We start from the raw sequence: 26,918 nt of genomic DNA on the forward strand, positions 1-26,918 counted from the left end.
TCAGTCTCTCTGCTCCCACCGTCTTCATTCCTGAATGCAGCAACTTACCCTTTCATCTCAAAGGGGGTAAAAAGTACCAAAATGCATTTTTAAAAGAAAACATGGGGATTAATGCAAAAACAGAAGGGGTGAATATATGAAAAAGTGATATAGCCCAGGAATCGTCTCAGGCATCCAATCCTAGCTCAAATGTGCTAACCTAGATTTGGCATCCAAGATGATTTGTTAAAAAGAGACATTTTTGTTGTTCAGTCATTAAGTCGTGTCCGACTCTTCCTGACCCCATGGACCATAGCACGCCAGGCCTTCCTGTCCTGCGCTCTCTCCTGGAGTGTGCTCAGGTTCATATTCATTGCATCGGTGATGCTATCTAGCCATCTCATCCTCTGCCGTCCCCTTCTCCTTTTGCCTTCAGTCTTTCCCAGCATCAGGGTCTTTTCCAGTGAGTCTTCTCTTTGCATTAGGTGGCCATTGGCCAACATATTTGAGCTTCAGCTTCAGTATCTGTCCTTCCACTGAGCAGTCAGGGTTGATTTCCTTTAGGATTGACTGATTTGACCTCCTTGCAGTCCAGGGGAATTGGCCATTGAAAGGAAAAATCTATAATATATTTTTTAAATGCTTTCAATCTCCCCCCCCCCCTGCCTGCCCCCAAGACACGGGGATCATATTTTAACAGGCTCGGATGCAACAACAGAATGTGGGCTGCTCCTTGTAAATACAGACTGCTGGTGAAGAAGCTTGGCTCATCTTTAGATTAACGTATTGCTACTGGCAATATTGTGACTTGTGACTTTCTCTACTGAACAACGTTCTGTATTGTGCACGCAATGGGAATTGTGACAGAAGGTCTTGATTTCTGCTTTTTGTATGCATGTTGTATGCATCTTGAATGCTGGCTGGCAAAAATGCATCTAGAGTTGGTTCTCTGCACTTGTTATAAATGCAAAAGTGTCATATGATGCTCTCCTATAGAACAGCGGTTGCTAATACCTTCTGCACTGAAAGCTGGCATAAGAGACCATGCAGACAATGACCCAGGGAGCTGTCATTGTACGTTTCAATATCAAATTAGTTAAATATGTTGTATATGCTTTATGTATATTGGCCTCTGTCTCCTGTGAAGCCATTTGTTCTGAAGAAACTGCTCATCGCTTGATGGAAGACGTGTCAAGCAAGCTGTCTTTAACCAGCACAGTCTTCCAGTTCTTGATCAAGAACATTCTAGGAGGACAAAAGTGGAAACCTGCTTAAGGATCATGGGATGGAAAACAGTCTGGATTCTGATTGCTGAGCCTTTGGGATGCAGTACATCAGTAGAATGTTGGCCCCAAATGGAATGAGTATTTGATGTCTCCCCCTTGAATCAGCCAGTCTGCAGCCTGAGCTAAGATGGTGAGTAAATCTTGCATGTGCTTGTGTTCAGCATTAATCAATGCTGACTTTCTGGAAAGACAGCTGATAAGCTAAAAAAAAAAAGGTGTTTGCTTGCTGGGAGCTGAGATTCTAAAGAATAGCAGGCAGCAATACCAGGCTAGAAGAAAAAATGGTACAAGGGGAATAAAGAGAGCAGAAATTTGTTGGAGGCCTTATCTTTGGGAGATGGCAGTTGTATGATATGTGACACAGATGACAATCTAAAAGTACTGTGTAGCAAGATAAAAATACAAATGGCAGAGTGTGTAAGAGTTATCTTGGCCCCAGTGGCTGGCATACCATACAGGAGTGTGTGTCACAGTGCAATCCACTGCATCACTAAGCAAAGCCCTGTGAAGATGTTAGAATTACAAGTATGACAGGTAGCTGGATTAATAGAATGATTTCTAAACTGTACCCCATCACTGTTCAGCTCAGTGATGAATAGCCGCTATTGGGCAGACCCGGGATACGTTGGGAGCGCCTCCTGCCCACTTTATTTCAGCAAGGGCTGGTGAAGGTTCCCCCACAGATTCTAGTGTTGCACTTAGGGGGGAACAATTTAGGCCTGCTGAAAGGCAAGGCCCTGATTCTTCAAGCTTGGGAAGACTTGCAGCTGATTTGGTGTTGCTGGCCGGGAATCACCATTATCTAGTCCAACCGAGGGATGGGCGAAAGTCCCTTACCTGTCCTCGAAGCTTGTTTCACGGTGTGGGGGAGGCGCTTCAGTTCTCCCCCCGAAGTTCAGGCAAGGGGGGGAGGCGCCCTGCCTCGCCCGGCCAAAATTCAGGCCAGGGGGGAGGCGCCCCATCCCTCGCCACCGAAATTCAGGCCTGGTAGAAGCGCCCCGTCTACCCAGCCGCGAAAAAAAAGTAAAAAACAAACAACAAAAAACACCCCCGTGATAGGCTACGTAACGATTTACGTAGCCTATCACGGCTAGATTTCCAAAGTCAGCTGTGATAGGCTATGTAAATCGTCACGTAGCCTATCACGGGTGACTCTGAAAAAAAAAAGAAGTGCATATGTAAATGGCGGCGCCCATAGGGCGCCGCCATTTGTGTTCCTTATTTGGTCCCCGTAGTCTATGTAAAGATTTACGTAGACTGCGGCGAAAATAAAGGCAACGCTATTTGCGTTGTCCTTATTTTCGCCATAGTCTACGTAAATCTTTACATAGACTACAGGGACCAAATAAGGAACGCAAATGGCGGCGTACGCGTTTTTTTTTTCCAAAGTCACCCGTGATAGGCTACGTAACGATTAACGCAGATCGCAGATCGTAATGTATTAATAAATGTGGCCCAGTTTATCCCAAATTGATCTGTGTCGTCTCGTCATTTCTCCCCCCATCCACTCGCAATAGCCTTCCACTCCAGTGAGCCTAGCCCCACTCCCTGGAAGTGTTTCCCTGGTTATCCTTTTGCCTCTCCCCCACAGCTGTTTTTCCCTCTGTGTCCCCCAACTCCAGCATTTCTCTCTTCACCCCCAATGCAACACTTTAGCTACCCCCTATAGAAGTGAATGGCAGCCATTCCTGTTTGTAGAGGCAAAATAATGCACCACGTTCACACAGTGACTATCTTGTCTTCACCACCAACAAGAGAACATCGTGCTCCTGTCATATGATGTTGACAGTGGCTATGCGTAGATTAAGTGTGTGTTTGATAATCTCCTGTACATCTTGTGGGGCATTTGGTGAAACATCACATTTTTTCTCTGCCCTCAAAAGATGCAAATCCTTCTGCAGGTTTTCTCATCACCTGCATTTCCAGCGAGAGAGTCTATACCACTGTTGCCTCCCCTTTGCATATAAGGATTGGTGATCCATATGTACACGCAGGTATGTGAAAATCTCATTTGGAAATACTTTGGTTTCAAGAGGCAAAATGCCACAGCTCAGTGTTATAGTAGATCCAGTAGAAGGTTTCCTATTTGACTACTGGCATCTCCAGTGGAAGCAGGGGTGGGGGTGTCAAGGAGCTGTATTCATTCCTGAATGCAGCACGTTACATTTTTTATCTCAAAAGGGAAAAATGGATGTTTAAAAGAAAAAAAAATGCAGATTAATGCAAAAACAGAATGGGTGAATATATGCAAAAGTGATACAGATCAGTAATAATAACCTCATGCTTCCAATCATAGCCCAACTGTGCTAACCTTGATTTGGCATCCAAGATGATGCTTGGGGGGGGGGACTTATGCATGAACTTTATGTAATGATTTATTTGTATCCCACCACCTCCAAACCTCAAGGCAGCTCATACAAGTTACTTCAGGATTTTCTCCACTCGATGGTTTAAGATCATCCCTTTTCGCAACTCGTGCACCATTTCTCTTCCTCTATGTCCTTCCTCTGGGTTCTAATCTGATAACGGTCAATACTGTTTGTCCAGATACTGCCTTGGTGGAGAGAGGTGGAGGGGGTGTAACTAAATCCACTTATATATAAATCTGAAGCCTTGTGCCCCTTACATACGCATCTTCTTCTTTCTCCCAACCATTTCCCTCCTCGAAGCTTCAAAAAAGGTGAGTGCCACTACAAAATCAAACTTCTTCCTCTGCTGCTTACAACAAATAGGTTATAAGCTTCTAAGGCCTGGGAGTAAGCCTCATTGAACTCAATGGCACTTACTTCTGAGTAGATAGGAATACTGTGCAAAGTTGATTCTACCACTGCGTGCATTTTTTTTCTTGTTTCTTATGTTTGTGGAACTTCTAGAGGTATTCCTTAGAATCCATTCTGCTTTTAAAAAGATGAGTTTTTAAAACACATTTCCTCTCTGTATCACTGCTCAAGGCACTGGATACAAGACGCTGAAACAGCATAAAATATGAATGTCAACGCCCACTCCCCACACCACCATTTCAAGTCACCAGCAAGCAACTGTGCAGGATTGGCTCTTCAGCTTTTGTACTCAATGGGAATGTGCACCAGCAGAGTGGAAACCACTGGCAGAACGGTGTCTCACCTCCCCCTAATAGCCCCCTGTACATTCCTAAATATGGTCTGGCGGTTGGAGACCTGGAAGGTGCCCAGGTGGCTATAGGAGGAGGGGAGGGAGGCGAAGCTTTGAGTCCCCCCCCCCTTCCTGTGCTTTGCTTCAGGGCTGCTGAATCTACAGCTCAGTAAAACAACATGTGCTTTGTGTACACACGTAAAACTCAGTAAAATAACATGTACACGCTCTTCAAGGACTTGAAAGGTTGTCACAGAGAGGAAGGCCAGGACCTCTTCTCGATCATCCCAGAGTAGGGATGGCAAGGAAATCCTCCGTGGACTCCTCTGGAATCTGCGGTGCAGCGGCTCCACTTACCTCCGGCCCCAGAGGATTTCACACGGAGCAGCTCCCCAGCTCCCTAGACCAGGCGATACACGAATGGTGGCTGCCATTAGCTTATCCCTGGAAGAAATACAGACATAAATAGTGCATTGGACACTACTTGCGGCCGTAAAACCCTGACTTTGACCTAATTGCAGCTGTTTAGGGCTGTATTTAGGTCAAACACAGTTCTTTACAGAGCAAGTGGCATACAATACACCATTTGCGTCTGTATTTCTCCCAACGATAGGCTAATGGCAGCTGTCATTAGCATATTGCCTGGTCTCGGGATGCTTTGACTTGGATTCCTGCACTGAGCAGGGGGTTGGACCCGACAATCTTATAGGCCCGTTCCAACTCTACTCTTCTATGATTTACATGACAAAGATCCCAGGTTTAATCTCTGGTATCTGTAGTAGGTATGTACGAAAGTCACTTACCTTTTCGCAGATGTGATTCGCGGTGGGGGTGGAGGCGCTCTGTCCCTCCCCCTGGACTCCTCGATGGGGGGAGGTGATCCGGTCCTCCCCCCCGGAATCCTGCCTGGCTGGCTGTGCTCCGTGGCAGCTCCGCAGAGCAGCCGGCCAGGGCTGTCCACAGCCAGAGTTTCATCTGCGGACCGGCTGCTGCAGACACAAATGGCGGCCGCCATAGCGGCTGCCATTTGTGTCCAGCCAGGCTGCCATTATAGGCTACGTAAGTATTTACATAGCCTATCACGGCAAGCAAAACTAAAACTAAAACAAAAAAAACCATGTACACAAATGGTGGCAGCTATGGCGGCCGCCATTTGCATTCCATATTTTTTGCTGTTTTATCCTACGTAAATATTTACGTAGCCAATTCCGGCGAAAAAAACGGAAATGCAAATAGTGTAGTCGGCGCTATTTGCATTTTTTTTTGGCCGTTTTATCCTACATAAATATTTATGTAGGCTATTACGGCGAAAAAAAAAAGGAATGCAAATAGCGCCCACTATGCTATTTGCGGTTCCCTTTTTTTCTGCCATAATTGCCTACGTAAATATTTATGTAGGCTAAAACAGCGAAAGAAAGGGAATGCAAATGGCGGCCGCCATAGCTGCCACCATTTGTGTACATGCTTTTTTTTGTTTTAGTTTTGCTTGCCATGATAGGCTATGTAAGTATTTACGTAGCCTATCATGGCAAAGACAGCTACGCAAATGGCGTGGTGGCCGCCATTTGAGTCTGCAGCAGCTGGCGGAGAGACCTGCTGCTGCTGGAGCCGCTGCCGCCAGATCATCCGCCCCAGGTAAGCTTCATCCTGGGGGGATTCCACGGGGGGGCGGGGGGTGGGAGGCCATTCCGCCACAGGTTTTGGGGGGCCAAATGCCAGTGCATTTGGCCTCACTGAAATCCATGGCGGAATTCTCCGCCATCCCTAATCTGCACTCACCAAGCCATCAGCACTCAGCTGGGACCCATTTGCGAGCATCATGAGTGCCATTTTGCAAAAAAAATTAAATCGCAAATATGCACACATCTAGTTGTATGCAAAATGGCCCGTGAATAGCCCATATATGCAAGATTACAGGCATAAATGGGCCATTCATGTCTGTAATCATGCGTACATGGGCCATTCATGGTACCATTTTGCATACAATTAGATGTGCGCATATTCGTGATCACCATTTCCCCCCACAAAATGGTGATTGCGGCACTCACGGATGGGTCTTAGTTGAGTGCTGGTGGCTCGGTGAGTGGGGGCAGGGGCTCAGCAGGCACAGACTGGGGGCGCAGGTGTGTGTGAGGAGTCCGCCGGACTCCCGGACCCAATCAGGGGCCACGCCATCCCTACACCTGATGCTTTTGCTCCAAGGACTAGAGTCCAAGAGAAGATGGATAATTCTCCAGCCTGTCTCTAGGAGGCTTTTCAAATTGTTTCTATGGTTTCTGAGGTTGCTTTTAGTATTTCACAATTTAAATATATATATATATATATATATATATATATATATATATATAAAAATTTATCTTTTGGATTTTTCACCAACGAGATTGATTAGCTTTGGAAACTTTATTATAAATAAATAATATTCTTTCTCATGGCTCTTCGGTGATAGGAAGGATGCTACTCCCTATCATGTTCAAAGGATTTGCACACTCAACAATTTCATAGGAGTCACTTCTATTCGTTTCTCATGAGGCTGCAGGAATGGGGTAGATAGTTGACTGTTGTGTCTATGTGTCTTTGTTAGGATAGTGCTAAAGGACACTAGATACTTTGTTGGAGATCCGGTTGGTATAGCAGTGTTTACTTCGGTGTTTCCTTCTATTTCATACAGCAGTATGCCAGGACTTCCTCCCTTGTGGCCAGGATTTCTCACCTTAGAGCTGTCCAATGCTGCTGCTTGTTGAGTTCCTGAGTGAGGACTCCTCCTCCTCCTCCTCCTCCTCCTCCTCCTCCTCCTCCTCCTCCTCCTCCTCTATCTTCTTGTTGAAAGGACTTTTAATGACAACAAAGCAAAACCAAAAATGCCCCTCTCAACTTTCAGGCCCTCAGCAGCAGCAGCAGCACTGGAAAGCTGCAAGGGAGGAAGTCCAGGGTAAGTCCTCCAGGAGGGTGTTTCAGAAGCTTAAGCAGGCGGAGAGGCTGCGAGGACAGAACGGGGGGAAATGCACATACGAACCCCTCCACCATCTTCTTACACTTAGGTAAGCACTGAAGCCCTCCATGCTGAGAAAGGTCTCTGAAACTCACAAAGTGCCAATGAAAGAGGCAGAAAAACGGCTGCCTCTTTTGCAGGGAAACAAAGAGGTTGCAAAAGGGCAGGTAGCGTTTCGGGACCTTTCTAATTTCAAACAAACAGATGTCTTTTATTTATTTTTGATTACATTTATATCCCACCTTTTTTTCTCCTTAAGGAGCCCAAGGTGGCATACATAATCCTCCTCCTCTTCCTCTCCTTTTTATCCTCACAACAACAACCTTGTGAGGTAGGTTGGGCTGAGAGTCTGTGCCTGGCCCAAAGTCACCCAGTGAGCTTCCATGGCTGAGTGGAGACTAGAACTCGGATCTCCCAACTGTTGTTTTAGCTTGATAGCTTTGACACATATCTGTAGACTAGATGTCTGTTGGCTAGTGGAAGATCAGCATGCTATAAGAACATTAGAACACAAGAAGAGTCATGTTAGATCAGGCCAAGGTCCATCGAGTCCAGCATTCTGTTCACATAGTCAGGCTTGGCCTTAGGGGTGGGTGAGCTGGACGGTTGCCCAGAGCACTGAGCTGAGGGGGCACCAAGCTGAGCTGAGGAGGTGTCAAGTTGAGCTCAGTGGCTGGGTTTTTGTTTTTGTTTAATGTACTGTCTGCAATGAGCTAGGTTGGCAAAAGGCAAGTGTGTGTAACAGTTTTTAAATTTGCCGCAGACCCCACAAAGCAAGCCCCCCCCCTGCCTCAGTTCCTTTGTGTACCATTGGCCCCTGCCCTGACCTTGCCTCATTGCTCACCAGAATTCTTGGTATTTTGTTGTTTAAAGCTTGCACAGAAAGAAGATATGTATACTAGAGTGTAAGAAGACACTGAATCTCAACATGTAATTGTGACAGCATGGGACCTCTCCCTGGCCATGATGAAGTAGGGATGGATGGACCCGCCTCCGCCTGGTCCCTTCAGGTGATTGACAAACTGCTGTCGCTGCCCACCTGCACGAGTTACACTGCAGGAGCTGCAGGATGGCTCTGCGACTGCCTGGGGAGTGCCGTGAGGCCGTCCATCGACTTACCGAGCCTCCATTGCACGCAGAAATCACTGCTCTGTTACTCCCGCATGTCCAATGTTGCGTCTACAGCTGCCTTAAAGGAGCAAAGGCTCAACATTATAGTAATGGGCCCTTTCCCCCTGTAATGTTGGGTCATTGCCCCTTTAAGGCAGCCATAGATGGAACATTAGATATGTGAGAGTAACCGAGCCGCAATTTCTGCAGACAATGGCAGCTCCGTAAGATGATGGGCGGCCTTGCCACTCTTCCTGCCAGTTGCGAGGCAGGCAAGGAAGCCCTCTGGTGAGCAGGGTCCAGGTGGACAGGCGGGGAGAGCCTGCAGGCTCCACCCCCTCCTCGGACTCTCATGCCATCCCTACGATGAAGCAGATATTTTACATACGTGTGTAAAAACAGAATACATGTTAATTTGAGGCTTAAGCTGGCTGTAAAATATATCCTTGGGAGGCTGGAAGGGAGGGGCCTGCTCATTAGCTAGGCCTGCAGTCCAACTGAAGGGGGGTCGGGCTGAAGCGGTGCACAGCCCAAGACACAACCCCCTCCCACAAAGAGGCATTAATAACTCCTTTAGCTGTGGCATCAGTCCCACTGATTTTATCACCCAAAAGGGCAAAGGGCAAGTACACAGGTGGTGGGCCTCACTGCTCCAGACACCCTGTCCACATGAATTAGTTAGTCATGATTTCAATGGTTCTATATGACCCTAAGTATGACGAAGGAGTCAACTCATGATTTATAAGCCACCCTGTAACAAAATGTATACGATTGCACTGTGAAAAGATTCACCACAGCCTCTGTCTGGGTTATGATGAGCCAGAAAGGTTTTTGTCTTTCCCCCTTTCTCCTGACAGGAGCAGCGTGTGGGAAAAGAATACACCAGAATGAGAACAGGAGATTTCACCATGAGTGAGCTGAGTACGACATCATCACTTCCTTTTACATGCAGTGTAACTGGCTTTCATAGAGAAGACAACTCTTCAGGAGCCCCTGATGAAGTTGAGGATGTAAATGAAGTTATAATTTATCTAATTATCTTTCTTGAGATTCTTCTTCTGATCATATCCACATTTGGGCTGCTGGGGAATGGAATTGTCATCTGTTATCTCACCTTCATCATTAAGAAAAATCCCATCACCACCTACATCTTGAACCTGGCTGCAGCTGATTTGGGTGTCCTCCTTAGCTTGGCATCTTCTGTTTTATTTTTCATTGATGAAAATGATATATTTTCCTCATGGTATGTATTTTTTCTAACCTGTTTTCTTTCCACATATGCCAGTAGCCAGTATCTACTGACAGCCATCAGCACTGAGAGGTGTCTGTCTGTCATCTTCCCAATCTGGTATCGATGCCACCGGCCAAAACACCTGTCTACTGCTGTTTGTACCTCGATATGGACCATGTCCTTTCTGACTGGTGGAATCACATTTTCAACCACATATGTAGATACTTATAGAGTTCCCCAAATCATTAGTTTTATTAATTCCATTGTTTGTACTCCCCTCGTGATCACCTGTACTGTGATTCTGTTTATCCGAGTGTGCTGCAGCTTACACCGACAGCGGCGAGGGAAGTTCTATGTTGTCCTCTTGCTTGCACTTCTATTCTTCCTCATCTTTGGTGTTCCACTCAGTTTTATGCTCAGTTTGCTATCCTTCGATGCCAATATTTCTCCATATGCTATAATATTTGGTGCAATATGTGCCTGCATCAACAGCAGCATCAACCCAATAATTTATTTCCTAATTGGGAGGAAAAAGATGCATCGATCCAGAGAATCTTTCAAGGTTGTGTTCCAAAGAGTTTTTGATGACAAAGCTGATTGCAGGGAGGATGAGAAATCCTCTTGCCATTCAAATCAAAAGATGACTACTCTGTTAGATGGCAGCTCCTGAACTCCGTTTTGGGGCTGGAACTAGAGGCAGACCCAACCACAGACGTCTGCCTTGGGAAGCTTTAGCAGATCCAAAATTTTCTCTCTTGTTGTTGTTGTTCAGTCATTAAGTTGTGTCCGACTCTTCATGACCTCATGGACCATAGCACGCCAGGCCTTCCTGTCCTCCGCTCTCTCCTGGAGTTAGGGATGTACAAAAACTTCCCTGGTTTTGTCCAGGGCCATCCGTGGTGGGGGGGAGGAGCTCCATCCCTCCCCCCGAAATCCTCAATGGGTGGGGAGGCACTCTGTCCCTCCCCTCCAGAATCCTGCCCGGCTGGCTCCGCTCCGCGACCAGGCTGCAGAGCCGCCGGCCGGGCCAACCCGCAGCGGGGCCTCCTTCCGCTGCTGGGCTGCCATGGATGCAAATAGCGTCCTGAGCAGGGGACAACATTTGCATCCCTCTGGTAGCCCGTGATAGGCCACGTAAATATTTACGTAGCCTATCACGGCTGAAGCAGGGATGCAAATGGTGTCCCCTATGCCATTTGCATTCCTGTTTTCTCCGTGATAGGCTACGTAAATATTTATGTAGCCTATCACGGGCTACCAGAGGGACGCAAATGGCGTCCCCTGCTCAGGATGCCATTTGCGTCCGCGGCAGCCTGGCAGCGGCCGGAGCCGCCGCCACCGGAGCCGCTTCCAGAGCTGGAGCCACTGCCAGAGCCGCAGCCAGGTAGGCTTCGTTTCATGGGGCTTTCGCGGTGTGGTGGGGCGGGGGCCCCCGTTCTGCCATGGATTCCGGGGGGCAAAATTCACTGTAATTCGGCCCCCCAGGATCCGTGGCAGAATTCTCTAACATCCCTACCCGGAGTGTGCTCAAGTTCATATTCATTGCATCGGTGATACTATCTAGCCATCTCATCCTCTGCTGTCCCCTTCTCCTTTTGCCTTCAGTCTTTCCCAGCATCAGGGTCTTTTCCAGGGAGTTTTCTCCTCGCATTAAGTGGCCAAAATATTTGAGCTTCAGCTTCAGTATCTGTCCTTCCACTGAGCAGTCAGGGTTGATTTCCTTTAGGATGGACTGATTTGACCTCCTTGCAGTCCAGGGCACTCGTAAGAGTCTTCTCCAGCACCACAGTTCGAAAGCATCAATTCTTTGGCGCTCAGCCTTCCTTATAGTCCAGCTCTCACAGCCATACGTTGCTACTGGGAGAACCATAGCTTTGATTAGACGGACCTTTGTCAGCAAGGTGATGTCTCTGCTTCTTACTATGCTGTCTAGATTTTGCCATAGCCTTCCTCCCAAGGAGCAAACATCTTTTAATTTAATGGCTACAGTCACTGTCTGCAGTAATCTTGGAGCCCAAGAAAATAAAATCTGTCACTGCTTCCATTTCTTCCCCTTCTATATGCCAGGAAGTGATGGGGCCAGATGCCATGATCTTAGTTTTTTTAATGTTGAGTTTCAAACCAGCTTTTGCACTCTCCTCTTTCACCCTCAACAAGAGGCTCTTGAGATCCTCTTCGCTTTCTGCCATTAGGGTGGTATCGTCTGCATATCGGAGGTTGTTGATAATTCTCCCAGCAATCTTAATTCCAACCTCTGATTCATCCAACCCGGCATTTCTCATGATGTACTCTGCATATAAGTTAAATAAGCAGGGTGACAATATGCAGCCTTGTCGTACTCCTTTCCCAATTTTGAACCAATCGGTTGTTCCATGTCTGGTTCTTACTGTTGCTTCTTGACCCTCGTACAGGTTTCTCAGGAGACAGGTAAGGTGGTCTGGTACTCCCATCACTTTAAGAATTTGCCAGAATTGGTTGTGATCCACACAATCAAAGGCTTTAGTGTAGTCAATGAAGCAGAAATAGACATTTTTCTGGAATTCTCTTGCTTTCTCCATGATGTAGCGAATGTTGGCGATTTGATCTCTAGTTCCTCTGCCTCTTCGAAACCCAGCTTGTACTTCCGGTAGTTCTCGATTCACATACTGCTGAAGCCTAGCTTGTAGGATTTTGAGCATACTGTCCTCTAAATTTCCCCTCTTCATTCTGTTACCTGCTTCATATTCTCTAGGCCAGGGGGAAGTGTGGCATGAGGGTGGTTAACAAGTCACAGTGACTTCTTAACCGTCCCTGCTGTTGTCCTGATGTCCAAACTCATTGAGTGTGAATGGCTAGGGTGGTTAAGAAACCACCAAGCAACCCTACAACGGAGCATGTTTTCTGGGTGGATTGTTAACCATGCCAGCCAGCCACCCACACTGGGCTCAGACATCACAACAATCCACACCTGGTGAGGGTAATTGGGGAAATGAGCCTGTATGTGATCAGCACACACATGGGTGGCTAACAAGCCACAATGACTTATTAAGCACCCTCATGTCATGCAAACTGTGCCATTGAGTCTAAAGATCTATAGATTTTTTTAAAAAACAATCGTCTCCCCAGAGACACAGGAAGCATACTTTCACAGGCCCAGATAAAATAAAACGGGGACTGTTCTTTGTAGATACAGACAGCTGGTGCTTTCTTCATCTTTAGCTTAACTTACGTGCCTTATATTGCTACTGACAAAGCTTCCCTGTATGTATTTATTGATTACATTTATATCCCACCTTTTTTCCTCCATAAGGAACCCAAGGTGGAGTACATAATTGTCCTCTTCTCAGTTTTATCCTCACAACAACAACCCTGTGAGGTAGGTTGGGCTGAGAGCCTGTGACTGGCCCAAATTCACCCAGTGAACTTCCTCGGCCGAGTGGGGACTAGAACCCGGATCTCCCGGCACCCAGTCCCGCACTCTTGCTACTACACCACACTGGCTCTCTTGTAGCTTGTGTAATTATTGAACAACTTTCTACCTTCCTTTGTACAATATGGAAAATGTGAGGGAAGGTCTCAACGTCTGCTTTTTGTATGTGTCTTGAATGCATCTTGAATGCTGGCTGGCAAAAATCAATGCATCTAGGTCCTCTGCACTTGTTATAAATGCAAAAGTGTGATATGATTCTCTTCTGTGGAACAGCAGTTGCTAATACCTTCTGCACTGAAAGCTGGCATAAGAGACGGATGCAGACTATGACCAGGGAACTGTTATTGTACATTTCAATATCAAATTAGTTAAATATGTTGTATATGCTTTATGTATATTGGCCTCTGTCTCAAATGAATATACAGAACAAATGAAGCCATTTGTTCTGAAGAAACTGCTCATCGCTTGATGGAAGACGTGTCAAGCAAGCTGTCTTTAACCAGCACAGTCTTCCAGTTCTTGATCAAGAACATTCTAGGAGGACAAAAGTGGAAACCTGCTTAAGGATCATGGGATGGAAAACAGTCTGGATTCTGATTGCTGAGCCTTTGGGATGCAGTACATCAGTAGAACGTTGGCCTGAAATGGAATGATTATTTGGGGTCTCCCCCTTGAATCAGCAGGTCTGCACCCTGAGACAAGATGGTAAGTAAATATTGGATGTGCTTTGTGCCCCATGAATTAATGCTGACTTTCTGGAAAGTCAGTTGATGAATTGAAACTGGTGTTTGTTTGCTGCGTCACAGGAGCTGGGATTCTGGAGAAAAGCAGGCAGCAAAACCAGGCTAGAAGAAAGATGGTGCAAGGGGAATACAGAGAGCAGAAATTTGTTGGTGGCCTTATCATTGGGAGATGGCAGTTATATGATACGTGACACAGCTGATGATCTAAAAGTACTGGATAGCAAGATAATAATACAAATGGCAGAGTGTGTGAGAGCTGTCTTGGCCCCAGTGGCTGGCATACCATACAGGAGTGTGTGTCACAGAGCAATCCACCCCATCACCAAGCAAAGGCCTGTGAAGATGTTACAGTGAGAGGTAGCTGGAGTAATAGAACAATTTCTGAACTGTACCCCACTGTATATTCTGCCCCTTCACACAATAGCCCTCTGTTCCAGTGGGCCTAGCCCCACTCCCTGGAAGTGTTTCCTTGGTTATCCTTTTGCCTCTCCTCCAAAGCTGCTGATGTTTTTACCCAGGCAAAGACATAGGAAACATAGGAGAGGGATTGTAAATCATTGGGGTGATGAAAAAGCTGATGAAAAGAAAAAGCTGATGAAATCTGAGTTTGGTGCAGGGCCAAGGGGCAATTCTTGTGCAACAGTGTTTGGATTCTTATTTTCTCTTTCTTTCTAGCTTGCACAATTGATCCCCTCCACGCTTTAAGAAGGGAGTTGACAAGTCTGAATGTCCCGGGGAGGGTGCCAAAGATAATGTGGTGCCTGGAGATAAGCCTGATGAAGAAAGTCCTATTGAAGGAGTTGGGAACATTTAGCCTAGAAAAGGGACAATTAGGAGGTAATCTTCAAATATTCGAAGGGCTGTCACATAGATGAGGGAGACAAGTTGTTCTGCGTTACTCCTTAGGGTAGGTATAGGGATGGATGAATCTGTTAATTTCTGTTTCTCTCTGTTTCCTGTTTTTGCAATCTTAACTTCGGTTCATCCCAAACTTTAAGAATTTTTTTAAAGTTTGCCTGAAAATGTGTATGATATTTCTGTGTGCATTTTCCCCAATACCTGCATTTTTTTAATGCAATTTTGCCTAATTTTCAAATTTTTGCGAGCGAGTTTCCTAGTATAATGGATGTTAAAATATGGGTTTCACTAGCGTATGCATCTTTGTGTGTATGTTTCCCTAATGTACGCATTTTTGAACTGGAGTGCTCCGTCGCAAAATTCAGATCAGTGCGAATTTCAGAGGATTGCTGCGTTTCAGTTCACCTGTTGGCTTGAAAGTGTGAAATTAGGTAAGCTAAAATGCAAATCAAATGGATCCCCACCCCCACCCCTAGGTAGGGCCCAAACCAATGGGCTCAAACTACAAGGAAGGGGTTTCATCTAACCACTAGGAAGCACATCCTGATGAAATGAGCCGTTTGACAGTGGAGCAGACTGCTTCGAAGGCGGTGGACTCTCCGTCATTACATGTTCTTAAGCATAGGCTGGATGGCCACCCGCAGGGCTGCCGATTAGGAGAGTGCCCCTGGTTAGGAACATAAGGACGTAGACTGCCTTAGACTGAGTCAGGGCATTAGTCCGCTGAGTCCAGTATTTATTTATTTATTTTTATTTATTTCATTTCTATACCGCCCAATAGCCGAAGCTCTCTGGTATACTCACCCATGACTGGCAGCCACTCTCTAGGGTTTCAGGCAAACAGGGCTCACCATCAGTAGGAATTGCAGTTAAGGATGTACAGATTGTGGAAAATACCTTTCCTCTGTGTTCCATGGATTGTCAGGCACCTTTCGTTCCGTCTTCCTCCCATTGACAGAATCAGATTTTTTTTTTGAAAGTTTCTGAGTCTGCCGAAATTCGCTTGTGTGAAAATTCACAAATTCCCCCAAATGTGCAACGCCCCCCAAATGCGCAGTTTAAAACGTTGTGTATGTTTCTGTGATGAAATTTTCACAATATTCAGGAAAGTCGATTTCTCCAACATCCCTAATTGTAGTACAGCTCATTTCTTTTTTTCCTAAGAGCATCTGCTCTTCCGTGGTGCTGCTCCAAGTGGCAGCCTGGCCCTCAGGCCTGGCATCAGGCATTGTCGGGTGCAGGGAGAGGGAAGGCTTGGAGGGGCCTTTTCCAAAGCAGAAATCCTTCAGTGGTTGCTGGCCAGCATTGGGCCTTAAAGCTCAGCCATCCCTGCCCCCCAGGAGCAGCATTGCCAACAAGTGGAAGCACTGTTTCATGGAAGGCTCCATGGTATCGAGCCTGGTATTAGGGCATGTGGGTTCTGTGGAGAGCCCACTGGCCACTTTCCTGCTGTGGCAAATGCCTGCCTGCCTGCCCACAGCCTCACTCTGAGGACCCCTCAGTGGCCCACTGGCCACTAGGGGAAATGGCCAATGTGCCTCTTGACAGAACTCGCCAGGCTCAAATGCCTCACTTGGAGAGGATGTTTGTCAGAGTGAGGCACGGGGGGCGGAGACAGAGTGGCGGGGAGGGGGTCTCAGGGTCATGTGATTGTGGTGGTGGCACTGCATCCTCTCCCCTCAGGGGGTGAGGGGTCTGAGCCCAGTCCTGTTTGTCATCACTGTTCCTGCCTTAGGACAATGCCAGCTGCCAGCAGAGACGGAAGGCTGAAAAGCACCACCCCAGCTGTCCAGCCAGGATTATTATGATCTTCCTTACATTTGCTATGACATCGAATGGAATTTTTAAAAGACAAAATTGCCTTGCGCAACATTTTTCTTGGCTCTCCTGAGTATGGAAGTGGAAAGGCGGGATATGAATATAACACATTTCACTTGATCAGGGCACCCAGTTGCCTCATGATGATCTTCACCACCACCAACGGAACATCTTGCTCCTGTCATATGATGTTGGCAGTGGCTGTGCATAGATCAGCTGTGGGTTTGATAATCTTCTGTACATCTTCTTGTGCATTTGGTGAAACATCACAATTTTTCTCAGCCCTCAAAGGATGCAAACCTTTTCCGGCAAGTTTTCCTGTCACCTGCCTTTCCAGAGAGAAAAAGAGTGTGCCACTGTTGCCTCCCCCTTGCCATATGCAGATTGCTGACCCATACGTACACACAGGTACTTGAAAATATCATTTGGAAGGAGTTTGGTTTCAAGAGGGAAGATGCCGTTGCTCAGCGTTATAGCAGATCCGGCAGAAGGTTTCAGATTTGACCACTGGCATCTCCAGTGGAAGCAGGGGCGGGCAACTTCGTTGAGGGGGTCAAGGGGCTGTATTGTCCCCACTGGTTCCCACTTGGGATGCCAGAGAAATCTGCAAGCAATCAAATGAGCTTGAATTTACATGAATCCAACCTGCGTATACTGCAGCTCTTCCTGATTTGCACAGATTCTGCAGACTTGCAGAGCGTTTCTTTTTTCTTTTCTTTTTTTTTACTTTCCAGGATTTTACACACATTTAGTTGTAGAAGAATAAGTAATTTTTTTAAAAAAAATGCCAGCTGAAAATGCACACTTCCTCCATAGGCTAAAGTGTGGGGAGATGTGCACATTTTTGCAAATGTGCATTTGCACAAATTTGGGAAATTGGAAGAGATATGATCCCATCAATAAGCAGGCACCTGGCAATCCAGGAAATGCAGACGGACCAGATTTCACAAGACCTGTACTTCCTTAGCTCTTGCGCCCCTGCCACCACAGCGCAGAATTTGCTGCTGAAATTTGGTGGGGCAGCGCTGGCAAAAAGAGAGCAACGTTGCTTCAAAACAAGGCATGCAGAATACCGCCCTCCCACGAGGCTTCTGGGAAAGCAATTCTGCTTCCAAATCAGGTGCAATCCCCCCCCCCCCAAGCCTTGCATTGAAGCAAAATTGCTGCTTCTTTTTGCTGCTGCCCTGGCAACAAATTAGGCAGAGATGTTAAAGCAATGGGGGCCTAAAAAAAAAAAAAGGCTGGGGAGCAGATGCAACCCATGGACCATGAGTTACCCATCCTGGGTTAAAGGATCTCAGGGATATGAAACACCAGATAAGGGCTTGGAAAGCCAGTTAAAGTCATACAATGGATTATAGTTGACCAATGGTTTCGTTCAGTATAGGATAGGTTCACATGTTTATTTAGATAAGATGTGTTGTGATCTGGCTCAAGAACAATGTTATTTTGGACATTCCCCTCCCCCTCTTAATGCAAGGTAAAAATTATATATGAACTGCTACTTAAATTTAGTTTAATTTAGCACTAATCACCATATCTCAGGGAATTCTTCCCCTGTCTCCTACAACCTCCATCTACTCAGCATCAAATATGCCTGTCCCTTCTGCATTTTAAGATTTTTCGGAGAAAGCCTGCTCAGATTAGGGATGTGAGAATCAGCAAAACGTGAGCTCACCAAAGTTCTCTGAATTTCATCTTGAAGCTTGTTATGACCTGCATCCATATCAGACTGTGAGCTTTGGGGCTTTTTTTCTTTTCACATGTGTATTTCCATGCATATTTTCCCAAATGTATTGTACACATCAGTTGTGTGCATCTTTGCAATGCACACATTCTTTTCGCATTGATTAAAGCATATTTGTGCAAATTTTTAAAAGGAAGTACACAATTTTTCATGCATGCTCTGAGGTCATTTTCCGGAAAACAAGATGTCCTATGGCCACGTAGCTGCTGACTAGCGGTGGGAGGATTGCTCCCTTAATCTCCCAATCATCCACTGCTATGTATTTGGAATTTCCTATTCCCTCCTCCTATCACTTCCTGGGATATAGAAGGGGAAGAAATGGAAGCAGTGACAGATTTTACTTTCTTGGGCTCCAAGATCACCGCAGACGGTGACTGTAGCCATGAAATTAAAAGACACTTGCTCCTTGGGAGGAAAGCTATGGCCAACCTAGACAGCATAGTAAGAAGCAGAGACATCACCTTGCCGACAAAGGTCCGTCTAATCAAAGCTATGGTTTTCCCAGTAGTAATGTATGGCTGTGAGAGCTGGACTATAAGGAAGGCTGAGCGCCGAAGAATTGATGCTTTCGAACTGTGGTGCTGGAGAAGACTCTTACGAGTGCCCTGGACTGCAAGGAGGTCAAATCAGTCCATCCTAAAGGAAATCAACCCTGAGTGCTCATTGGAAGGACAGATAGTGAAGCTGAAGCTCCAATATTTTGGCCACCTAATGCGAAGAGAAAACTCCCTGGAAAAGACCCTGATGCTGGGAAAGACTGAAGGCAAAAGGAGAAGGGGACGGCAGAGGATGAGATGGCTAGATAGCATCACGGATGCAATGAATATGAACTTGAGCACACTCCGGGAGAGAGCGCAGGACAGGAAGGCCTGGCGTGCTATGGTCCATGGGGTCACGAAGAGTCGGACACGACTGAACGACTGAACAACAACAACAATTCCCTCCTCCTGCTTCCTCTGGCTTAGCTACAAAGATGCAAGACTTACATTGACCTAAAGTTATGCAATAGCTGCCATCATAACTTTTCTGTGGTGTCATAAACTTGGAGTTATGCTAGTGTAAATCTTTAGTAACAATCCTACCCTTGTCCAGCTAGTGTAACTCTGCTCTCTCTTTCTCCCACACCACTGCAGGCTATCAGAAGCTGCAGATCAGTCATCGATTTGGCTGCTTCAAAACAAGGAACACAGAAACTGTCAGGGGTGATTCTGAGTGCAGGGAGTGGAACAGTAGTTCAGATTCCGAAGGAGAGCCACCAGACATGGGGGAGGTTTTTCTCAGGCTAATCCAGACATGACTAGGCAGGCTCCTCAGGTTTCAAAGGTCCAGCTGGTGAAAGATGAGGGTCCCTCTTCACCCCCCCCCATGAGAGACAGCAAACAGGAGTAGGCGGGGTTTGGAGAGTCTGATCTAATAGACGCCAGGCGCAGACACAGAGCAAAGAGAGAGAAAGCAGGGGTGGACGGTCTACCCGATTGGCTTCGCTTAGAAGCCTCACAAGAGAAAGGGACCTCCCGCCCCTTAAGTTAGGCTAGTGAGACTGCCTTCCTCTGCAAACAGCAGGGAACTTTCATAACTACCTTTTGAACCCCCTGAAGGCATTTCTTTGTAGCCTGAGAGTCACTGAGAATTTGCATCTGTATGACTCTGTGAAGTAATGGATTAAAAGCTGTAGACTGAAGCTTCTTGTCTGTGTATGTTTCAGCATTTGAAGCTAAGTGGGGGTAAAAGGAATCCTGACAGAAACCCACATTCCCAGGGGGCTTCCAAAAGTGCAATTCTGCTGATTTTCCAGCATCCTGGATCATGTGGAGAGCCTAGGGATGGCGGACAATTCCACCACGGACTCCAGTGAGGCCGGATTCTAAAGAAGTCCGTGGCGGGACAGCCTCCCCCCCCCACGGAATCCCCCCAGGATGGACCCACCTGGTGGTGGATGCGGTGGTAGCGGTGGATGAAGCGGCAGTGGCGGCTCCGGCTGCTGCTGGGCCACTGCAGCTGCAAATGGCGGCCGTCATAACGGCCGCCATTTGCATCCCTATGCTAGCCTGTGCAGATGCAAATGGTGTCCTGTGTAGGGGACACCATTTGTGTCCCTACAGTAGCCTGTGATAGGCTACGTTAATATTTACATAGCCTATCATGGCTAAAGCAGAGATGCAAATGGCGGCTGCTATGCCATTTGCGTGGCCACCTATACTGTGATAGGCTATGTAAATATTTATGTAGCCTATCATGGCAAAGAGCAGGGATGCAAATGGCAGCCACTATGCCATTTGCGCCCCTGCTCTTTGCTGTGAAAGGCTACATAAGTATTTACATAGCCTATCACGGTATAGGTGGCCACGCAAATGGCGTAGCGGGCGCCATTTGCGTCCCTGCCTTGATAGGCTACGTAAATATTTATGTAGCCTAGCATAGGCTACCGTAGGGACACAAATTGTGTCCCCTACGCAGGGCACTATTTGCGTCCGCACCAGCCCAGCAGCGGCTGGAGGCCCTGCTGCGGAGCAGCCAGGCCGGTGGCTCCGCGGCATGGCTGTGGAGCAGAGCCGGCCAGGCAGGATTCCAGGTGGGAGGACAAGATCGCCTCCCCCCAGCGGATGCCCTGACCAGAACCAGGTAAGGGATTCGTACATCCCTAGCCGTGACCCTCCTTTACTAAGTGGCCTTTGTCCCATTTTTAAATAGACCACAGATAATGAGCTATCTGTGGTCTATCATTATCTATCTGACCACAGATAATGAGCTATCAAATTATCCCGTTGTGTTCCGCTTCGGTTTCCTCCATGAAAAGAGTTAAAGCAGCAAGAAGAGAAGAGAGATCAATGAAAGATGTTGTTAAAAAGACATTTGCATGAAAATCAGTATGCATTTTTGTGTGCATTCCCCATAACACAGGCATTTTGTATGCCATTTTGCCTATTTTGGAAATTTTTGCAAAAAATGAATTACAGATCCCAAGAGGATGCCATTTTGAATGTTACTTTGACTAATATCTACATTTCTGTGTGCATTTCCCCCTCATATCTGCATTCTGTATACAATTTTTGATTGGAGAATTCAATTCCATTGCAACATTTGGGGAAGTGCAAATCCCAAAGGATAACTTTTATTCTTCTTCAGTTTTTAAATATTAGGGATGTACGAAAGTCACTTACTGTTTCGTGGAATTTTTCATGGCGGGGGTGGGAGGCGCTCCGTCCCACCCCCCGGAATCCTCGATGGGGGGGGAGGTGATCCGGTCGCCCTCCCCGGAATCCTGCCCGGCCGGCTCCGCTCTGCGGCAATTTTGCGGAGCCGCTGGCAGGCTTCGCCCGCAGCCGGACATCTGGCCGCTGGGCAGCAGGGACGCAAATGGTGGCGGCTGTAGCCGCTGCCACTTGCGTCCCTGTATTTAGCTGTGATAGGCTACATAAGTATTTACGTAGCCTATCACGGCAGGCTAAAACAAACAAACAATGTGTATGCAAATGGCGGCGACTATGGACGCCGCCATTTGCATTCTGTATTTTTCGCTATTTTAGCCTATGTAAATATTTACGTATGCTATTACAGGGAAATAAAGGGGAATGCAAATGGCGTAGTGGGCGCCATTTGCATTCCCCCCCTTTTTTTTTGCTAAAACGGCAAAAAATACAGAACACAAATGGCAGCTGCCGTAGTCGCTGCCATTTGCATATGCATTTTTTTTAAAGTCTGCTGTGATAGGCTACGTAAATACCTACGTAGCCTATCACGGCCTCCGCAGGGATGCAAAAGGTGTCCCTGCGTTAGCTGTGATAGGCTACGTAAGTATTTACATAACCTATCACAGCTATGAAGAACAAGCTATGAAGAACCTGTGGCCGCCATTCACAAGTCGGCGAGGACGGGAGCAGGTGAGTGGTCCGTTTCGCGTGACTTTCGTGGGTTGGGGGGGTGGGGGCTTCTTTCCGCGACAGATTTTGGGGGGCCGAATGCACTGTCATTTGGCTTCACCGAGATCTGTCACAGAATTCTCTGACATCCCTATTAAATATACTGTACATACATGGATCTGCATATATCCATAGCAATGAACACATATGGAATACATGAACATACAGCTTTCTAGCAATTATACATAAACTTCAACAAAAGCAGACCAGATATCCAGATAAGTATCCATTCAGAGGTGGCATCTAAATGCCAGCCATTCAAATATTGCAAGAGTTTTAAGGTCTTCAGTTCATTGCATAAATAATAAGAGGTGTGTTTGTCCTTCCAGTGTTGTAATATAAACCTTTTAGCTGTCAAAAGGGCATGGAGAATCTATTCACACTGACCATTTGTTAATTTCAATGAAGCAGATAAATAATTTCAAAGAATGTGTAGGTCACTGAATGTTAAAGACTGTTCCAGTACAATATGACACCCTCCTCCCCAAAAGAAGCAACTACTGGACATTGCCACAACGTATGTTTAAAAGGAGCATTAGCTGCATTGCACTGAGAGCAATTAGTGGAACTAGACAATCCCTTATTAAACAGATCTTGCAGTGTCCAATAGTCATGAAACAAGTTATTCCTGACTAAGATGCAGACTAAGATCCATAGATGTGGCAGCTATAGATGCCAAGACAGCAATCCACTGATTATGCAAAATGGGACAATCTAACTCCCTATTCCACTTTTGCTCCCTGTTCCATTCCTGCTTAAAACCCCATATCCCTGTATGTATTTATTCACCAGTAACAACTACTTGTAGACATGGATCATGTGTCACTTTGCCTGACTGGCCTCAATGAGTGTGTCCAATACCAACAGAGACTCTGAAGCTGTAAAGGTGCTTGGGCCAAACCTAGACGCTTACATACACTGCAACTGCAAGTACCACAATTTCTTACCGCTTTTTAGATCAGGAGTGCCCCACAAAGTCAATTTAGCATGACAAATGGATTGAAGTGTAATTGACACGACACTGTACACCACGCATCTCTAACAGTAGAAACTGTGGGAGGAACCATTTTTCTGTTCTTGCATGCCTAGAACCTAACGCCACCCATTTACAGAGAGGAAGCAGACAGAAAGATTCCAAAACCGACCAAGGTGGAAAATCCGATATAAACGGGAAAGACCAAAATTCAGTATGAGTCAATAGATAAGCCTGACGATACAAAGCAAGATACGGAAAACCAAATCCACCTTCTTTAATTGGAAGGTGCATCCTTTAAAGAGATAATGGTGATGGAGAGGAATCCTCCCAGAATTGACAAGACAAAGCATTGATGTTCTGAAAAAAATTGCCGTATACATAAAGGAATCCCACATATAACATAACCGATCTGAGGTATAGTTTTCATCTTAGGTATATTTATCTTACTCCACAAACTCAGCTTTAAAGATGTTCATTTATCTAAAGCCTAAGAAACCTCATTAACCAAATCAATAAACTATAAAACATAATAAGTGTAAATAATACTTTGCAATTTTAAGATTCTAAACCATCATGTCCCATGAAGCTATGAATGTTACAGTTCTGTCTAATAGCACAAGTCAGAGTTTCCAAGCATAAATCAAATATCAGATGAGAAAGTGGACATCCCTGTCTGGTTCCTGTCTCAAGTGGAAATCCCCCCACCCCCAGCAACCCATTTGTCATAACTCAAGCTCCTGGAAATGAATATAAAGTTCTGGTGCACTTTGACAATTCTAAAGGGAAGCCCATTTGATCAAAAATAAAATGCCAATACATTTTATCTAAGGTGTTTTCAGGCTCCTCCAAAGAAACAATGGCATCAGTGTTTAAAGCTATCAGATCACTGACTAAGACTGTCACCTCCCTATCTACGTTTGATAAATCCCATCTGATCTGCTTGGACCAATGTTGTAGTACCTACTTGAAGTCTATCAGCCAAAATAGCAGTTAATATTTTAAGAAGTATATTAATTAATGAAACAGGCTGAAAATTAGCACAATGAGTATGATCTTTGCCAGCATTAAGGACCACAGTGATATAAGCATCATTTAACAAAAAAGGGAGAGAGCCAGATTAAAAAAAATCATTATAAAAATGTAGTTTGGAAATAACAGCTTGGAAAAATTCCAAAGGATCACTGAGGTTGGGGTTGTGTATTGTGTTGATTCAAAAGTTTGAAATTAGGTAAGTTGCAAACTGAAAATTAGATCAAACCAATTTCTCCCTTATCCCGTCTCTGATCATTCTTTTGAAAAACTTGCAATTACCATTACTAAAATGTTAGCGGCATCTTTATTTGTTCAGCTCCACTGAAGAAACTGAATCCATTTTTATCTCTTTTCTCCCAGCAAGAGCATCTACACCAGAAGAAAACCAAACACAGAGGCTGTGCATGATGACCAATTTCAGCTTGACATTCCTGTCCCCTTTGGAAGCTGTAAAGGAATATCCTGGATCATACAATGTCACTGGGCTCCCAAATAATACGATGCATTCCAGTGATCCAGAACAGTCTCTCGATTACATTTGGGAAACAGTTATGCTCCATATTGTCATCGTTCTTGTCTGCCTTGTTGGACTTGTGAGAAATGGAACTGTCATCTGGCTGCTTGGCTTTCATGTTAAGAAGAATTCTTTCACCACCTACATCCTGAACCTGTCCATTGCTGACTTTGGGTTTGGCGTGGTCGCAGCTATAATTTTTCTATATATAAATGTGGCTGTAGCTCCTTTGAATAATACCTTCCATTTTTTGTTTCTATCTGCATTATTTTCAGAAGCATTGTTCTTATTCATGTATAACAGTGGTCAACTTCTACTGACAGTCATCAGCGTCGACAGGTGTGTGTCTGTCCCCAGTTTGGCAATGATGCCACCGGCCACCACATTTGTCAGCCCCTTTGAGTGCCCTAACATGGGTCCTCTCCTTCTGCTTCCTGTAATTCAGCTTACCATCTTCTTTGCTCATGATTATGTTATATATTTCCATTTTTTGGTCAATGTCCTGTTTTGCTTCCCCCTCATGGTTATCTCTGCTCTGACACTCTTCCTCAGAGTCTGCTTTATATCCCAATAACGTCAGCGGAGGAAGCTTTTAACGGCCATCTTGCTTGCACTCGTCTTCTTCCTCATCTTGGCATTTCCACTGAATATCTTTTACCTCATAGAACCAATGGCTGGTTATCTAATGCCATATGGCTACTCGTGTGCCTGTTTAAACAGCAGTGTTAACCCGATCTTTTATTTCCTGCTTGGGAGACAGAAGGGGAGTCAATCTAGGGAAAGCACAAAAGTCATCCTCCAGAGGATTTTCAAGGAAGAGGAAGAGTGTAGGGAGGAACTGGAATCCTCCATTGAAGCCCGTGTCATAGCACCTTCATAAGCATCAAGAGCTTCTAGCTTTGTCCATCTAGTTAAATATTTTAGATCCTGCTATACTTTTTATTCAAATATATATTTAAAATGCATATTTCATTGCTGGAGGCATACTACAGATTCTGTGGCATGGAAAGCAGAGAGCTGACCCTTCATGGCCTTTGAAAAAGGCCAATGCTGCTGCCTGCAATGGACTGTGAGGTGGGAGGGAAAGTGGGAAAGAGCTGCTGAAGCACAGGTATTTATTTCTCCATCCCTTTTCTGAAACACGCACAAGGCAGCCAAAGGTCTGCCTCTCAAGGCAGCTGAACAACAAAAACCTGTGGCACTGTAACAATTGTGTTGTGGCATAGTCCATTTTGCAAGGTGAGATTAACAGAGATTAAAAGAAATCGCAATTGCATTTGTAGATCTCTGAAAAATAAGGAATTGGTCTATGCACCAAAGAATAGGCTGGGGAGGGGGCTGTGCCTTATGGACCAAACCAGAATCATGCCTGGTCCGTGTAGGCTTCAAATGAAATGATGCTTTGTGTTTGTTTATGGGGGGGGGTAGTCATCACCCTTGCTTCTGTACACCACTGGTGCCATCTGTGAATTGCTCTTGAATACTAGAACAGATTCTCAAATCTGCATTTTCAGGAGCCCTTGTGGAGACTATATTTCCCATAGTCCCTATGTATTATCATGCTATTAGTCCCTGTAACAGGGCAACTGAGAGCCATGGGGGGTAGAACCCTTTCTCTGCTCCTCTCGCTGCTGCTCGCCCTTCACCAACAATTCAAGGTAAGCAAAAAGAAAAAGGAGAGGATTTGGGAGGTAGCGTCACAGGGATGGCATTTGAGGGTGGGGAAGATATGCTGAGCTGGTTGACGGAAGCTGGGAATTCTTCTCTGGCTTGATCGGAATTGGAGAGGAATTTTGGGAATGCCTTTTTCTCCATCTCTTAGCGCTGCTCTTATTATGGATATATATTGGTGTTGTGCCAAAACATTCTCCCACATTTTTTCCCAAACATTGTCTTTCAATTTAATGGAAAATGAATTGCTTTTGAAAAGAAATGTAATAGTGAAGAAAGTTTGGAGAAATTCTCATGGGTTGGGTTCAGGACTCTTGTGCTTACCTTACTTATGAGGTGGCTGAGGAGTGTGCATGAGAGTCCTGTCTTTCATTGTACCATCGTCTTTGGCAGCCTGTAGCCTCCTCAGCTTCCCACACTTCAATTGAAGCCCAAGGGAAGACTTCATGAGGTAATTCCTCCCACAGGGCCTTTTCAGATCAGGAAACACAGGCAGCCTGGGAAGCTAGCAGTGATTAGGAAAG

The 26,918-nt window shown here is 45.8% G+C and overlaps 1 protein-coding gene, 1 long non-coding RNA gene and 1 pseudogene across 11 annotated transcripts; all 3 read left to right on the forward strand.

Moving 5' to 3' along the window:
* The first annotated feature begins 893 nt into the window (after nucleotides 1-893).
* Nucleotides 894-11,882, forward strand: LOC146346545 (mas-related G-protein coupled receptor member H-like). Of its 9 annotated transcripts, XM_084848711.1 has the most exons (5): nucleotides 894-1,395; nucleotides 3,149-3,259; nucleotides 7,255-7,414; nucleotides 8,239-8,375; nucleotides 9,333-11,882. In XM_084848711.1, the coding sequence occupies exons 4-5, from the start codon at nucleotides 8,310-8,312 to the stop codon at nucleotides 10,374-10,376; spliced, it is 1,110 nt and encodes a 369-aa protein (XP_084704837.1). In that variant the 5' UTR covers nucleotides 894-1,395; nucleotides 3,149-3,259; nucleotides 7,255-7,414; nucleotides 8,239-8,309; the 3' UTR covers nucleotides 10,377-11,882. The 9 variants fall into 9 exon arrangements, with proteins under 9 accessions (XP_084704837.1, XP_084704839.1, XP_084704844.1 ...); XM_084848713.1 differs by lacking the exon at nucleotides 7,255-7,414; XM_084848718.1 differs by lacking the exon at nucleotides 8,239-8,375 and having other exon boundaries at nucleotides 9,333-9,419.
* Nucleotides 9,645-26,150, forward strand: LOC146346546 (mas-related G-protein coupled receptor member H-like; annotated as a pseudogene). Its single transcript, XR_014789960.1, has 2 exons — nucleotides 9,645-9,718; nucleotides 24,570-26,150. The product of XR_014789960.1 is annotated as a mas-related G-protein coupled receptor member H-like (transcript).
* Nucleotides 11,935-18,697, forward strand: LOC146346547 (uncharacterized). Its single transcript, XR_014789961.1, has 3 exons — nucleotides 11,935-13,820; nucleotides 13,922-14,695; nucleotides 16,452-18,697. It is a non-coding gene; the product is annotated as an uncharacterized LOC146346547 (long non-coding RNA).
* Nucleotides 26,151-26,918: the final 768 nt, after the last annotated feature.

Source organism: Heloderma suspectum, chromosome 4 (genome assembly GCF_057233095.1).
Source record: "Heloderma suspectum isolate Gila_16-S chromosome 4, 16-S_ref, whole genome shotgun sequence".
Lineage (NCBI taxonomy): Eukaryota > Metazoa > Chordata > Lepidosauria > Squamata > Helodermatidae > Heloderma > Heloderma suspectum.

What these genes read in the sequence shown, in the direction of transcription:
- LOC146346545 (XM_084848711.1), top strand. Translation starts at nt 8,310, where the DNA reads ATGGGACCTCTCCCTGGCCATGATGAAGTAGGGATGGATGGACCCGCC. An exon ending in CCTCCGCCTGGTCCCTTCAG is followed by an intron (nt 8,376 to 9,332) that starts GTGATTGACAAA and finishes TTCTCCTGACAG; the next exon opens with GAGCAGCGTGTGGGAAAAGA.